This window comes from Eucalyptus grandis, chromosome 8, assembly GCF_016545825.1.
Source record: "Eucalyptus grandis isolate ANBG69807.140 chromosome 8, ASM1654582v1, whole genome shotgun sequence".
Classification (NCBI taxonomy): domain Eukaryota; kingdom Viridiplantae; phylum Streptophyta; class Magnoliopsida; order Myrtales; family Myrtaceae; genus Eucalyptus; species Eucalyptus grandis.
In genome coordinates this window covers 13,463,840-13,479,800 of record NC_052619.1, presented here as the reverse complement: position 1 = coordinate 13,479,800, position 15,961 = coordinate 13,463,840, and the positions used below count along the sequence as shown (strand labels likewise).

Genomic DNA, 15,961 nt, shown 5'->3' with positions numbered 1-15,961 from the left:
CATTGATCTCAGAAGCTTTCATCTGAAATATAAAATCCTTCTCCATGCTGTTGTTCCCCACTTATGATGGCATAATTACCCTCAATGCATTCATGAGATAACAAACTCGGAAGTCATCTATTGCATAATTTGACTCCCAACTTTTGGCCTATTTGCCACTTTCAAGATTACCAGTTCCGATTCCATAGAGAGAATTCTTCTCTTGAGGGAACTAAATGCAGTCGTGATATTACTTGTGTACGTGAAAAAAACTTTTGATAGTTCCAGGTATAACAATAAGAGCTCGCCTCTTGTTTTAAACACAATAAAAAATAAAACCTTGAAGTACATAACTTTGCAGAACAGGGCAGGAAAATAGTTAATCAAAGTACCTGGTATCTCAATGACTCATCAAATAAAAAGAACCCAGCTAATCCAGAGGCGAGGAAATTTGTCAAGAAGTTCGTAACTGTGGCTTGAAGAGACAAGAGACTCTTTAGGCTGTTTGACATAACATCCCCAAATCGTAACAATGAACAGTATGACAAAACCATACTTAATGACCTGCTAACAAATTCGGATCTCTGAGTGTTAGTCCAGGAAAAATATGTCCAAGTTCATGAACAGCACAATTTATTAACAACACCAATCTAACGGCAACAGTTACTGGAAAAATTCGTCACAATGATGTATCATGACAGAATAAATGCTTAACTGTGCATCTTAGATAATCAGTAAACACATAAAAAATATCACTAGAAAATCTGCTCCAACAGTCCAAAGAAATGGAGGAAGAAGAAGAGGATGAGGAAGAGATTCCTGTCAAATAACAGGCTTCAGTGCAGTGCAGTGACCAATCATTGTCAAGCCCTAGGAATCTAATTAACCGGACTCAGACATTGAAACTTCTCCCTCACAAAGAGAAACAAACATCTACTTCTTTTCACGTAATTCTGCCAGGGAATGACAACTTAACATTTAAGGTAGATACAACCAAATGAACTCCATTCATGGTAGAACTTAACTAGTTTGCTGCTAAAGCACCAGATCTCAGACTGAGTTGACTAGGAAATGCTGACATCCCCGGCTAATAACACTGCAAACAACAGATGCATGTACCCACTGGGAAAAAGAAGAGCAACAGGTAAATAATCAAATGATGCTTCTCTATGATCTCTCTCTTTGCAATTCTTCTTCATCCCGGTGAAGATATAAACCTGCCAGATACCAATCCAGTCTGCAAAGCTCACATTCGAGAAGATGCTTGTACAATAGTTATTGCTTCTAAATATCCGGTCTGCGTTCTCCGCATGCCCCAAACCCACCCGGCCCACCTGCTAGGTGTTCGGCACATTTTCTACTTCCTATGCTATCTTCTTTTAAATTTCACCAAAAATCTCTGTCCGCATCCCCATCTCATAAACCGAGATTTTGCACGAATTTCCTATGCTTGTCCCCTCCACTTTTGAAACTCTCCTCTGCTACTGAGCAGGCGTCAACCGATTGCCACAACAGGCCGCTCGGATAGCTTCCAAGCTTCCCTCTCGGTAATTCAACTACTCTCCGCAGAAGTAGTAGAATTGGCAGGACCTTTCCTTAATTAGAGCTCCCGCTAATCCTCAAACAACCAAAAATTGGACGTATTGCCGCGCACCGGCTACCGGCTGCAGCTCACATTGCGCCATGCGACGTCGAGTGCTTCAGCCGGAGATACATTAGGGAAACGGTCCAACACACACGCCAGATTTCGATTTGCATTAGCTGGAAGGATAGCACAGAGTGACCGAAGTATGTCCTGAATAAATAAATGGCTTACTTAGTGTAGGGCCAAGGGAGATACTTGAGTGAGATCTTGGTAAAAGGAGGGATTGTAAAGCAAGATATAGGATTATGTGACGAGCACACCTTCAATCACGATGCAGCGAATGTGCGAAACTAGGGGCCAATCTTTCCCTTTCTTCCGCTGGCATCTTTTCGCCAGCATAGGGCACTTATTGATAAATAGATTGGAAAGGGAGGATGACAAGCCCTCCGCTGGCATGGATCGAAGATTGAAGCAGAAATCTATGCGAAATTCTTTGAGACAAGTGAGGTGGTGGAGCCCTAAGTTATCCAGTGATTTTAGACCTGTAAAATAAATCGACAGAGAGGTAAGAGAAGCGGGCAGAATTTGTCCCTCTTTTGGGAAGGAATGGAGCTTAGGACATCCGATAATGGAGAGGTTTTCAAGGGAGCTCAGGCTATGAAGCGCTCTGGAGTTCAGGGACGTCAGATTCTCAAAGAAAGAGATATGCAGAGAGGTAAGAGAGGTTGGCAGAAGCCCTATCTCAGGAAATGACTCTATATTTTTCTGTTCCCCAATGGAAAAAGTTTCAAGAGAGCATAGCGATTGAAGACCCCAATCCTTGCAGCCAGTGATGAGCTTGTCACAATTAGAGAGTGAAAGCGAGACCAACTTGGAGGGTAAACCCCTCTCGGGAAATGACTCGAGTTGTGGACATAAGGATATTGTCAGTGACCGAAGCGAAGGAAGGAGAGCCTGCATGTTTTCTGGTAGATACTTTAGATGACAGCAATTATACAACTCTAATGAAGTGAGGGATGGGGCAGCCAATCCTCCCGCAGGGAAAGATCTAAATTCAGGGCAATTACAAATGGCCATCGAATGGAGAAGTGATGAACTGTCTGAATTGGCAAGATGTTCCAAATTTTTAATCCCCGACAACTGAATATCTTTAAGTGAGGGGAAAATTTCCAGAGGAAAGGATATAAGTGTATCGCAGCTCCACTCCAAGTTTAGATATTGGAGAGATTCATGGCATCCGTGGCAAAGGGGCAACTCTATTCCAGACCTGTCTTCAAGATTAGGTCTTGTCATGGTAGGAGGAAGAAACCTCAAGGGAAGGGTTGAAAGTCTCTTGATTCTCATATCTCGTAACTCGATGCCATTTAGGAGAGGCTCAACTCCAGAAACCTTTCCACAATCATCCAAATTGATTTTACGGAGAAGTGGTGCAAATGGTAGAGAAGACGTTAGCTGTGGGCACTTTTCAATGGACAAGGCTGTTAGAGAAGGGAGATGGCTGGGTAAACCTCCACTCAACTCAGGGCAATTTCTAATACAAAGCTCCTGCAGATGTGCAAAGGCAAGACCTCCCGTCTCTATTGCAAAAGAAGCCCACTCTTTCCAGCTGCACATGTCAACAAATTCCAAGTACTTAAGTGACTGAAAAGGTATACAGTTGCTACCATTGAATTCAGTACCCACACTTGTAACCCCATCAAATCCTTTGATTATCAACTTCTCCAGAGATGGTAGCTGTCCTAAAGGAGGTAATGACACAGTGCTTGCAAGATTCAAGATGCACGACTGACATATTAGAGAATGAACCATGTCCCACCCAATCGGAAAATGACCTACCACTATAGAAATTAATGGCAAGCTCTCTCAAGTTCCAATGAGGTTGCAGCTTGTCCAATATATTTAAGCAATTTTGGTGCATAATATTGTTATCATAAACCCATTCCAGTACTAACTTTTTCAAGTACCTCTTTCCCTTCAAATTGACTATCTCGGCATCTTGGTAACTATCAACATTCTGCAAACCTTGTATGGAGAGTGTACCCATAAGATCCCTTAGCTCCCCTAGCTCCCTAACCCTAGTCCCACCGTTTTCGGTCACCACGAAATTAGTTAATATCTGCAAATTCTTCAGTCTGTTCATCCCCAACGGCATTCTCTTCAGGGATGTCTTCCTTATATCAAGATGACGCAGACAGGTTAGGCTGCCCATGTTGCTCGGTAACTCAATGAGAGACTCACAGTAAGCAAGAATTAAGGTTTGCAAGTTGTATAGAGCTGTAATTGTATCAGGCAATCTGATTAGACTCCAATTACAAGTGAGATTCAAATAGCGCAGATGCTTCAAACATCCAATTGAACTGGGCAACGTAGAGATTTTCAGATAATGAGATAAAGATAGCACCCTTAACCGTCTCAGGGTCGGCAACAGAACATGCAGTACCTCATCAGTCAACAAATTGTACTCGTAAAATCTCTCACGACCCACGTTTAGCGGCAGGAAAGTACGCAAATTCATTGTCCCGGCTAACACTCTAAATCTAGAAGCAACATCATATCGAGTTCTTACAAATGACAAATGGCGAGTGCTTGAGGACACGTGGTGTGCATTGCCTCCGTCCAAGCTAAAAAAAGAACGACCAGCTACATATCTTGCTAAGTCATTGACCAGGTCATGCATCGAAAAGCTCGATTCGACATCGCTTACTTCCAGGTCATGCATCGAGAAGCTCGATTCGACATCACTTACTCTATGAAGCAAAGATCTAGACACAAGATCATCGAAGCACCGATCACCTACTTGCTCTAATGTCCTGTCGTGAGGTTGTTCTATCAAGCCCTCAGCCATCCAAAGCAAGATCAGCTGGTCCTTCTCATATATACAATCCTTTGGGAAGACTGAACAATAGGCAAAACATCGTTTCAGTAGTGGAGGAAGGTAATGATAACTTAACAACAGCGCAGGGAGAATTCCATTTGGTCCAGGTGCCAAATTCCAAATATAACTCTCTGCAATACTTTCCCACTCCCTGATATCAGACTCACAGCGTAACAAGCTACCTATAGTCTTCAGCGCAAGAGGCAATCCATCACATCTCTTTACAATTCTTCGCCCGATTTCTTCAAGTCTCGTGCGCGCCTTGAAGTTTTGCTGGTCAAACGCATGTTTTGCGAACAAGTCCCAACATTCCTCGTCTTGCAACTTCCGTAAAGGGTATGTCGAGACGGCACGAGCAACCGATGCGACCCTCTTATTTCGTGTCGTCACGATGATTTTGCTGCCTCTTGCTCCATAGATAAAAGGAACTAGAACGCATCCCAAAGATTTGAGTCCTCATTCCAAACATCATCCAACACCAATAGGAATTTCTTCCCTGTCAAGAAGTTCTTCAGTTGGAGCTGAAGCTGGTTGAGATTTTCAGTCTCCTTCTTAGATGAGGAGGAGAACTCCTCGAGAGCCGTCGCCGTCAGCTTGCAGATGTCGAATTGGTCGGACACGCAAACCCACGCCCTCAACTCGAAACTCCCCTTCACCGCACCATCGTTGAACACGAGTTGAGATAGCGTGGTCTTACCGACACCGCCCATCCCAACGATGGCCATCACGCTGGTGTTCTTTTCGCCCCGATCTGACAAGAGCAACTGGATCACCGCCTCCCTGTCCTTTTCCCTCCCGAAAACTCCCGATTCGTCGACCAACGAAGTCGTCACTCTAGGCGTCCTCTCGCGAATAATTTCCCTAGGCCCAGCACTTCTCTCTGCTTCACTACGCTCTCCAATCTCTCCAGAACCCTCTCTAACTCATCCCCCAATTTACTCCCACGAGCGTCTGCAGCAAAGCTCCAGACCTTACAAACGAGAGCCCGAGGCTCGACCCCGGCTTCGCGCTTCACATCTTCAGTGGCGATCTCGTCGAACAGGTCGTCGGTGTCGTACACGGCGTCCTTGAGCTCGTCGAGCCACTTCCTGACGTGGTCGTTGGTCATCTGCTTCTCCTCCGCGTCGTCCAGCACGGCGTTCGCGGACAGGAGCGCGGCCTTCAGCTTCTGCAGCAGCCTCCCCTTGCCGAGCTTGCGCGACCGGAAGAAGTCGACGACCTCGCGGGAGGCCATCCGGTCGAAGAGCACCTGGAGGAAAGCCGAGAGAAATGCCCCGCCGACGAGCGCCCCCGCCATAGGGAATTTGCAAATTTGGAAGAATTTTGAAGAAATGCGGAGTGGTCAACGCTGATTTTCCCTTTTTTCTTTTTTTCTTCTATCTAACATGGCTTTAAGCCGACGCTGCTGTCTCCTCCGTTAGATTCGATTTGCTTAGAACCTGCTGACCGTCCGATCTGCACGTTAGGTTTAAATCCTTCGCCCTTTTTCTCTCCTTGGACTTTTCATCAAATTTCATGCCCTCGTTCCGACGGTGGGTCACGGGACGAGAACTTGAAGCAAAAACAAGAAAGAATTTTAAATTTTTAACGAGAATTATTTTTTTCTTCTTCAACGAGTCGATTTATGAAACCGCTCGTTTTCTCAAAAATCAATAATCTAATGAAAAAAATAAATTTAGAATTAATCTTAAGTCACATACCAATCACTAAATTTATATTACACATAAAATTAGTTGATTTTGATTCGGATCATTTTTGACTCAACCTCGACTTACCAGTTTGCCAGATCTAATTTTGGCACGCTAAAACAAATGATTCTTTATTAAAGATAGATTATTCACAAATCAAACAACCGTTAATGCAATTTGCAAATTTATGGAAATATAGCTAGTCAAGCATATAAGAATACTTCACGCTCCTTTAATAATCTTGAGCTCGTGTATTCTCGTGAAAGATGACCTTGTAAAATATTTCTCCATGTCAAAATGAGGCACGCAGATCAATCGAATTGAACTCGATCATAAGTTTGGTGGCCCAACGACTGCCAAGCCAACAAAAGCCTATAGAACAAAACAATCTATCCTAATCCAATTTAGTTTTGCCTAATTATTTAATAACTTTATGGTTAAATTTAATATTAGTTACATCGTGCTACTGAGCAAGGACTCAACATGTAGCTAGCTAAAGTCATATGTTATAAATGGATTGTGAAGAAGCAGATTGGTGAGTATTAGTAATGCACATATATAATGTATCAATTGACGATCAACAAATAGGAAAACACACCCACTCATGGGCGGAGCAAATGGTGTGCATACTTTTTCTCATCGCCGAGTTCGAGGGTTTGAACTCTCTCGTTGCATTCTATGACTTAACTGGGGGTCTTAGGGTGGATTACTAGGCCAACTTTTCGAGGTTTTACATCTAAATAGTGACTTGCGACGACGTCCAATAGTGCCATCGGGCAGGGCGGTGTGACCCCATAACGGCTCCTTAGTTACCAAAAAAAAAACAAAACAAATAGGAAAACACATGGATAAAAATTGGTAATTTAATGGATTTGAGTGTATTCCCGGAGAAAAAGCCCCTTAACCATTATTCATGTACCGGTTCTTCCACTGAACTGAGTGATTCACCTACTTTCAATGGATTGAGTGGAGATCATTTTTTGGTTCGATCTTTTTAACTAAAAGGACTTATCAAAATATTTAGACACTGATTAGTCACGAGACCCTCTTGATTATCACTTTATTATAGGCTACTATTTCTTTCTAAGTATCTCGCTTATCTTATAGCATAACAACAAATAGACCATCATCACTCCATCTAGCACGAAAGTTGAATATCATGCTTTCACTAATACGACATCAAAATTATTGTATTTGCAATGTTTATTAGAGGGCATATAGGTGTCATCTAAACGGCGGAATAATTATTTATTGCAACAATTGAACCCAAAAAGTCGTACAGTTTAACAATTTCCCGATCTTTTCGCCAAATTGATTTTATGAATTTTAAGTTTAGGTTGGTGATGAAAAAGCTATTATTTTCGCCGCACATTGTCATGTTTCAAATCACACATTTAACCGAGTTTTTGAGGAAAAGCTATTATTTCCTTTACCACGATAACAATATAACAGCATGATTTCATCTATAGAGCCACATCCATGGATATATTTTGTTATCCAATTATAGCAATGAGTACCACACGCTATAACGTAATTACCTTTTCGACAAAGTAATTGAAAGATCCAACTCGCGTATTTCTCTTTTGTCAAAGCAGAAATTGAAAAAAAAAAGATCTTTTTCTCGATAAAATTTCAATTATACAATAAAATCAATTTTTTTTTTCATATTTTATAAATTAATAAAGAGCAAAAAGAATGGACGGTGTTAAAGAAAGAGCAGTTCGGGGTAAGTTAGAGGACGACCTTGCCCCAGTAATGCCCGATGTCCATTAAATCCTCCGCATTTAAAAAAAAAAAAAAAAATTTATAGCACATGTCGGCGTAAGCTCACATCAAGGCCTTGATTTATATCAATGTAAAGATGATCTTTTAGCTTAACGCTCACGAAGCGCGCACGACGCATTCAGCCTTTCGACAGCGCCTAAATTAGGTTCACTTACCAATGTTTTAGCCTACTCGTTTGGCATGGTGAAAAGGTAGGATAGGATCCCATCTCTAAACACAAATCTGTCTTCTTTGCAGCTTGCCTTGTAGCTATATTGTATAGTCACCATTAACAGTAACATAGCAATCCTGGCTTAGCATCCTCGGTGCTGCCAGTCACGACAAGTAGTGATCGTTCACACGGAATCACCGGCCAGGAAGGAAACACCCTTTTATATCCTCAATTCTCAACTTCATTCTCCTTTCCTTGAGAGTGGCACAAGAATGGAACTTCTGATCTCTACTAAGTCACCTGCAAATCCACAAAAGATAAATGAGAACAGGCAGTTCGGGCACTTAAAAGGGAGAAGGGAAAGAAAAGCATAAACCAGAGCAGCAGAGCAACTGTTGCCAGTAGCAAAAGGGGGCAACCTTCAAGCATGGCGTATGGTATCTCTCATAAACTGAGAACTTTCAATCAACTCTAGTTTTCTTCTCAATACTTGATTTGCTGAGAATTAGCACGCCAATCACTATGAAAAGTGCACCTGCAAACCACTAAGAACGGGACTTCATGTGAATTTTGTGAAATCTGCATTCATAGACTAAGTAGAGTGAGAATCTCGAATCACTGCATCCTTTTAATCACAATTTCACAACCATATCACAACCATAATGTGAGTCAAGATAGCAATGATTAAACCTAAAACTCGAGTCATTATCAGGAACTAGGAAGTACTGGACACCTTTTATCGCAAGGTGGAGACTACGCCAAGAATCCTGAACAACAGGTTTGCATGAAGCAAACTAGCTCTTTTCCTTGGCAACCACATTGATCTCAGAAGCTTTCATCTGAAATATAAAACCCTCCTCCATTTTATTATCCCCCGTTTGTGATGGCATAATTACCCTCAATGCATTCATGAGATAATAAACTCGGAAGTTATCTATTGCATAACTTGACTCCTAAATTTTAGCCTACTTGCCACTTTCAAGATAACCAGTTCCGATTCCATAGAGAGAATTTTTCTCTTGAGGGAACTAAATGCAGTCATGATATTACTTGTATCAGTGAAAAATACTTTTGACAGCTCCGGCTGTAACAATAAGAGCTTGCCTCTTATTTTAAACACAGTAAAAAATCAAACCTTGAAGTATATAACTTTGCAGAACAGGGCAGGAAAATAGTTAATCAAAGTACCTGGTATCTCAATGACTCATCAAACAAAAAGAACCCAGCTAATCCAGAAGTGAGGAAATTTGTCGCAAAGTTCGTAACTGTGGCTTGAAGAGACGAGAGACTCTTTAGGCTCTTGACATAACATCCCCACATTGTAACATTGAATAGTATGACAAAACCATACTTAATGACCTGTTAACAAATTCAGATGTCTGGGTGTTAGTCCAGGAAAGATATGTCTGAGTTCATGAACTGCACAATTTATTAACAACACCCATCTAATGGCAACAGTTACTGGGAAAATTCATCAATGATGTATCATGACAGAATAAATGCTTAACTGTGCATCTTAGACAATCAGTAAACACATGAAAATATCTTTAAACAATCTGCCCCTACAGTCAAAAGAAATGGAGGAAAAGGAGGAGCATGAGGAAAAGATTCCTGTCAAATAACAGGCTTTAGTGCAGTGCAGTAACCACTCATTGGTCAAGTTCAAGGAATCTAATTAACTGGACTCAGACATTGAAACATTTTTCTCGCAAAGAGAATCAAACAGGGAATGACGATTTAACGGTAGATACGACCAAATGAACTCCATTTACGGTAGCACTTAACTAGTTCACTGCAAAAGCACCAGATCTCAGACTGAGTTGACTAGGAAATGCTGACAACTGCAGCTAATGACACCACAAATAACAGATGCACTTACCCACTGGGGAAAAAAGAAGAGCAACAGATTCTCTGTTTTCTCTCTCTTTGCTATTCTTCTTCGTCCCAGTGAAGATATAAACCTGACAGATAACAACCCATTCTGCGAAGCTCACATTCGAGAAGATGCTTGTACAATAGTAATCCCTTCTAAATATCCAGTCAGAGTTCTCCAGATGCCCCAACCCGCCCCGCCTGGCCTGCCTGCTAGGCGTTCGGCGCGTTTCCTATTTCCTATGCTATCTTCTTTTAAATTTCACCAAGAATCTCTGTCCGCATCCCCATCTCATAAACTGAGATTTTGCACGAATTTCCTATGCTTGTCCCCTCAACTTTCGAAACCCTCTGCTACTGAGCAGGCGTCGACCGATTGCCACGACAGGCCGCTCGGATAGCTTCCAAGCTTCCCTCTCGGTAATCTATTCAACTACTCTCCACAGAAGTAGTAGAATTGGCAGGAGCTTTCCTCAATTAGAGATCCCGCTAATCCTCAAACAACCAAAAATTGGACGTATCGCCGCGCACCGGCTATCGGCCGCAGCTCACATCGCGCCACGCGACGTCGAGTGCTTCGGCCGGAGATACATTAGGGACACGGCCCAACACACACGCCAGATTTCGATTTGCATTAGCTGGAACGATCGCACGATCTCGAGTGACAAAGCAGAACGGCGGGGGACAATCATGAATTAGCTCGCACGGACAAGCGCGCGGATGAGGTTGGGTTACCTGAGAGGAGAAGAACTTGGCGGAGTTGGCGGCGAGCGGCGGCCATGAATCCGGCAGCGATGGCCCACGCGTAGCCTCTTCCGATGCGAATCTCCATCGCAGCCTCGCAGGTCGTCGAGATCTGTTACAGGACGGAAGATGATGAACGGTTTGCAACGGATCGGAAAATTTTCCCTAGAGAGGGAAGAAGGGTTTTCCCGGGAAAACATGAGAGGAAGAAAATCAAGTCGGGTCGGGTGAATGGCGGGTCTCTCACGGCCCAAGATGAGGATCGATGGGCTTCATAAGGTTATGGGCTTTCAAAAATAAGTATAAATTTGACTTCTTTCTCCTGCTTCTTTCTATTTCCTCTTGTTTTTGCCCCCATATTTTGGGCTTAAGTATCTTTGGGATGCAACTTAAAGGTTTAAAGTATTTTTCATCAAATCTTGCTCTCACTTCATATTTTCTCAATGCGGGTGTGTCACAGGCACGTCATGCATTCACGATTAAAAAATAATCACTCAAAAACAAAAAGTCTTAGGCTTTTTGCACAGAAAATTTCTTGCCATCTCCCGTCCATTTAACAAAGTTGGTGCAGAAGCGAGGAGAGGACAATAGGTGGATGGCAAAGCCGGCAGGCTTGGCAGTGATGGGGATCTTCAGCCCAAGGTTCCCACCATAAGGTGCACAAAAGGGATAGGAATCCATTGGCAGCAAGCTCATTCTTGGAGACTCAAGCGTGCCCTTTGCCATGGTGGCAACGGCGATGGCTTGGGCTCAAGGTTGGAGAAGGGAAAAGGGGTCAAAAGGAAGGGGGGAGACAGAGAGAGAAGGGAAAATGGGTCCAAAGGAAGGGGAGAGAGAGATCGTGACAGATAAGTGGACTCACGTGTGACACGTGCCACAAGATAAATTGACTAATATTTTACTGAATTGACATCAAAATTATATGTAATGTTTTCTCCTTATGACCAAGGGCTAGTGAGGCAAGCCTCACCTAGGGGTGTCAATGGGTGGTCGGTCGTCTTGATGTTACAGGCCAGACCCAAACATGGGGTTGCGCGTTATGACTCGACCCGGGCCCCGCCCGAAACACATCAGAATATCGAATGTGTTTCGGGTCGGGTCGGGCCGGGCGGGCCGGGTCGGGTTTATGGGTTTTCTTTTTTTTTTTTTTTTTTTTTTTTTTCACATTAGACCATCTAATGTGACGGAGGCTTGGTACAACCCACGGATGAGAATGCCACCTACCATTACAATCTGTTGATATCCTACAGTTGCAGACAAGAAAATGAGAAACATACATATGGAACAATTCTCCTTTCATGGAAACGTTCGATTCTCTACTCATCATTCATCATTGTCGCGGTTTTTACTTCACCAGTGATTGCATCTCAAGTCGCTGTCGCTGTTCTGCTTCTTTCTCTTTGGCTTCTACTTCTCTTACAAGCTTAGGCATGCTTGTTGATTGCTGATGCGTAAACACACCAAGCACACAAAAATCAAAAACCACACTGTTCTAGCAAATGCTCATCTAGATATGAGATAACAAGATTAATCCACACTAAGCCAACCGAGGGGAACCAAAAAGGGTTGTGCATGTGGTGTCATCAAAGCTTCATGGCAGCAAAAATATCAGTAAAGGAACTCTCACCAAGATCAATTCAAGTCCAATGTCAAAAGCATGCAATATCCTGCAACAATTGAAATGGCTAGTTAAGCCATCATTGTACCATCTCTGGCTTTTACCATCTCTGGCTTTTTCAGTGCCAGACCAAATAGTAAAGAAGCAACAAAATTTACCAGTAAGATATTGAACTGCTCTGAAAGAATATCTGATACTATGAAACGTTTGGTCACCACAAAACTTGAGAGAAAATCAAATTTGCTCATCTGATGGAAGGAGGGCAGAAGGGATCATGATAACTTCTTCCAGGTTGGCAGTCCAACACAAAAGGATATATTGGTCTGCCATGAATAATCTATATCCGCAACATATCAACAAGCATTCATATGTGCAAGTGAAAAAGGGGAGAACACACAACACAGTGCACGCTAACTGCATCCTCATGATAATTCCCTTATAGGAAAAGCTACCAAAATCCAGTATCCTCAAAGGTCAAGGAGAGGAAACTTGGAAGTGATATATAGACAAACGGTTAAACAAATCTCTTATAGGAGTCCAACAGACAGAAAGACAAATGCGTCACTCACTATTCTCAAAGTGTCAAACAAATAAATAACCGGAAGCTGTCCGTTAACTTGTCATCCCAACTGAATGGGTTTTCTGCAACACATGCTTAGGTCAAGTTTTCTCATAACAAATTAACAAACTTTATGCAAAAGCATGACAGTTCCGAGACCCAAAAGAAGTCCCAGATTCTGCTTTAGCAAGCGAAGGTCCGGAAAAGAATACTCTTCCCCGCCAATAGTTTAGCATACAGAGAAATTCCCAATAAAACCGACCCAATCACCCCCTCCGGGACGCTGACCCTCCCTGTTCTGTTCATGAACTTCAAGAACAACGGAAAGAACCGAGAACCAGAGCACCAGACGAGACACCGCAAAACCACGATATACCCAAAAGAAAGAAAGAAACACCAATGGAAGATAAGCATCCAAGAAACCAAAAAAGAGCAGAGATGGCGTCTGAAGAACGAAACCTTACCAAGAACGAGAAGAGCTCGGAGTCCAACCCTCTGTTTCTTCGGGTTCGTGAACAGAGCTTTCCTTTCTTGCTTCTTTTCCTGGGCGTCTAAACTCCACCCGTCTCTGTCGTGAGCTTCCCGATTTGACCGACGCCTGCCGACGAATTTAAAGACCCTGGATCGTCAAGCCGCGCGGGCGAGAAATCGCGGCAGATTTTCTCCCGACTCTGAGGAAAACCGAGCCACACAGCTCCAGCGTTTTCCACTAAAACAATAGGAATAGGCGGCGGCTAGGGTTCCGGCGTTGAGACGAGGGGTGGGGAAGGCGACGGCGAGGCGGAGGCGCGTCGATCGGAGGGCGGCAGCGGAATCCACGAGAAGCGCAGTCGTCGGAGAAGAAGCCGAAGGGGAGGGGTTCTCGAAAACACGTCTGTTTAGTGTTTAGTGTTTGTGTTTGGTGACTCGTTTGGAAATTGGAACAAGGGTGTTAACGTGTTTCGAGGTCGAACAATGTTCAAGCCCTCAGCCCCGGCCGAAACATGTTTTCCGCTTGTTTCATTTTTGTTCGACGACCCGGGAACACAAAACATGTTTTATGTTGTTTCATGTTCGAGATTCGTGTTCGGGTCGGGTCAGATTCGTCGGGTCGGGTTTTGACACCCCTGGCCTCACCCAGTCATCAACTCTAAATTTGGTAGTGATGATCGGCATTAATGATTAGCCAACGTATTAACTCCGATCGGGGCGGCAAAAAAAAAGTATTACAAAATCTCATGTCGTTCGACCTTATATATGTTATGCATCTTGAGTTTGTTGTGTCTTGTGCCGATACCATGTAATTTTAACCTTAATATGAAATATGTCCTTCTCGATTAAAGTGTCGAGATCGCAAGTTTTGGCACAGTGTCCAAGGTTTGCTCCTAGGGAGCCGATAGTTGGCTCTTGGTTGTGATTAGTATTGTTCATTGAGTTCATTTTTTTTTTCAAATCATTAATTTTTTGTGGAATAAATGGATTGCAGTAACATTTTTCTAGTACTATTTCATGATGCAATGTTTGCAATCCCCAAATCCACTATCCACTTTGATTTCTATCCTATTTTCTCATCAAGAGCCCACCTACATATTTTCACTATCAATTTCCAACGGCTATTAAGCTTCACCAGAATCTTACGTTTCTTTTCATCCAATTTCAATTTCGGAAATCCAAGATTTAGCCCGTATTTCACACATCCCGACCAATTTCCATTGCGCAAATCCTTTTTACGAAAATTAAAAAGTATTGGGAAATTAATGTCTCAAAACAGAAAACATTAAAATAGATATCTCTCCATATCACATGGCGCTCGCGTGCATTATTCTAGGGGGATGTATCCCAAGAAGAACCGATGTCCGATGTTTGACCCAGTCAAACCCGCGGTTTTTGCCTGCTCTGTAAAGTGTAATGCTATGGGCCACAGGAACTAGCAGGTAGCATAGATACTGTAGAGAGCTCCCTGTATGTACAGCCCAACTATGAGGTACATCAGCAGATGTTACAAAGACCGGTTAAAGAGAACCTGCCCCAAGAGATTGGCAATTGGCCTATGGCTTTTCCTTAATCCGAAGCTCTTTTTCGTTTCGTGGTTCGGCAAGCCGTGAATCCCAATAGGCCAGCGGGCGGAACGATGATGGGCAGCTAGGCAGGCTGTAAGCCAGAGAAGGGGGTGTCAATCCTTTCTCGGCCTAAGGGGCCACTTCTTTCAAAGCGCCTTAGGTAGCTGCTATCTATCGGATCTATCCGTGGAGAATATAAAAAAGGTGAATTTGCTCAGTAGCTCTTGCCTTTGATTCGAGTATCAGACCACATGACCGCTGTGGCTAATGTCCCAAACAACGTGCGCATTACATTTACATGGGCAGCACCACCAACTACCGCGACGACGATGAGATCCGACCAATCCCACGCCACATCAGACGTGCGCCATGACGTCATTCTTCCCCTCCCCCACCAAAAACAATTTAAATTTAAGAACATCTGTTCCCCCTATTATTGTGGTTACGGTCGCGTAACACAAGTACTAAAAAGTAAAAACTAGAGAGATTTTATAAATAGATTAAGTCGGATATTAGTTGTCCATCGGTAAATAAAATGATAAAAAAAACCACCGACAAAATAAAATCAGAAGAGGATCTCTCGATTCCTCCACATCTCCGATATAGATTTCCAAATTCGTTCATTCCTCGAGAATTTCATGTATTTTCTTCTTTTATCGATTCGTTAAAAAGGTAATTTCAGTTTTTTTTTCTTTTTAAAAGGAAATATAATCTTACACTTTCGAATGTGATTGAGTAATCGGGACCTAAGTAGCACCAACACTAACATGTGGCACGAACCCGACCTGTGCTTGGCAGTAGCGTGCGTTTCTCAAAAAACAGAAAATTTCAATACGTTGAGACCGTTGTATATACATAACAAATTATTATTTTTATGATTATTTCAATCAAATTAATTCGAAAAATCATAAATAAATAAATAATTAATTAGAAAAGCCTAGAATGAATATACACTAAAAACATGAATCCACCATTTATTAATATGCTTATTGTTTCAATTTGACATATTTAACTCTATTTCAATAATTCATAAAACTTGGAGAAAGAACTTGATCAATATTTTGGA

The 15,961-nt window shown here is 42.6% G+C and overlaps 3 protein-coding genes and 1 pseudogene across 3 annotated transcripts in view; all 4 read right to left on the bottom strand.

Annotated features, from left to right (window-relative positions):
- Positions 1–684: 684 nt before the first annotated feature.
- LOC120286896 (putative disease resistance protein At3g14460) lies at positions 685–2,800 on the bottom strand. Its single transcript, XM_039299490.1, has 2 exons — positions 1,885–2,800; positions 685–1,774 (listed from the first exon to the last, which is right to left on the bottom strand). The coding sequence occupies exons 1-2, from the start codon at positions 2,639–2,641 to the stop codon at positions 1,737–1,739; spliced, it is 795 nt and encodes a 264-aa protein (XP_039155424.1). The 5' UTR covers positions 2,642–2,800; the 3' UTR covers positions 685–1,736.
- A 460-nt stretch (positions 2,801–3,260) lies between these two features.
- Positions 3,261–5,248, bottom strand: LOC120286986 (annotated as a pseudogene).
- Positions 5,249–7,913: 2,665 nt separating this feature from the next.
- Positions 7,914–10,833, bottom strand: LOC104416394. Its single transcript, XM_039299491.1, is given in 5 exon segments — positions 7,914–8,363; positions 8,483–8,608; positions 9,252–9,422; positions 10,671–10,706; positions 10,708–10,833. Coding segments are annotated over 4 exon segments (351 nt in total). The 5' UTR covers positions 10,768–10,833; the 3' UTR covers positions 7,914–8,363; positions 8,483–8,524.
- A 1,191-nt stretch (positions 10,834–12,024) lies between these two features.
- The window catches only part of LOC104416348 (TMV resistance protein N), a 6,617-nt gene continuing 2,680 nt past the window's right edge, over positions 12,025–15,961 (bottom strand). Inside the window, exon 4 of the mRNA XM_039299610.1 lies at positions 12,025–12,123. Coding sequence (XP_039155544.1) covers positions 12,025–12,123 — 99 coding nt within the window. The remainder of the gene's footprint in view (positions 12,124–15,961) is intronic.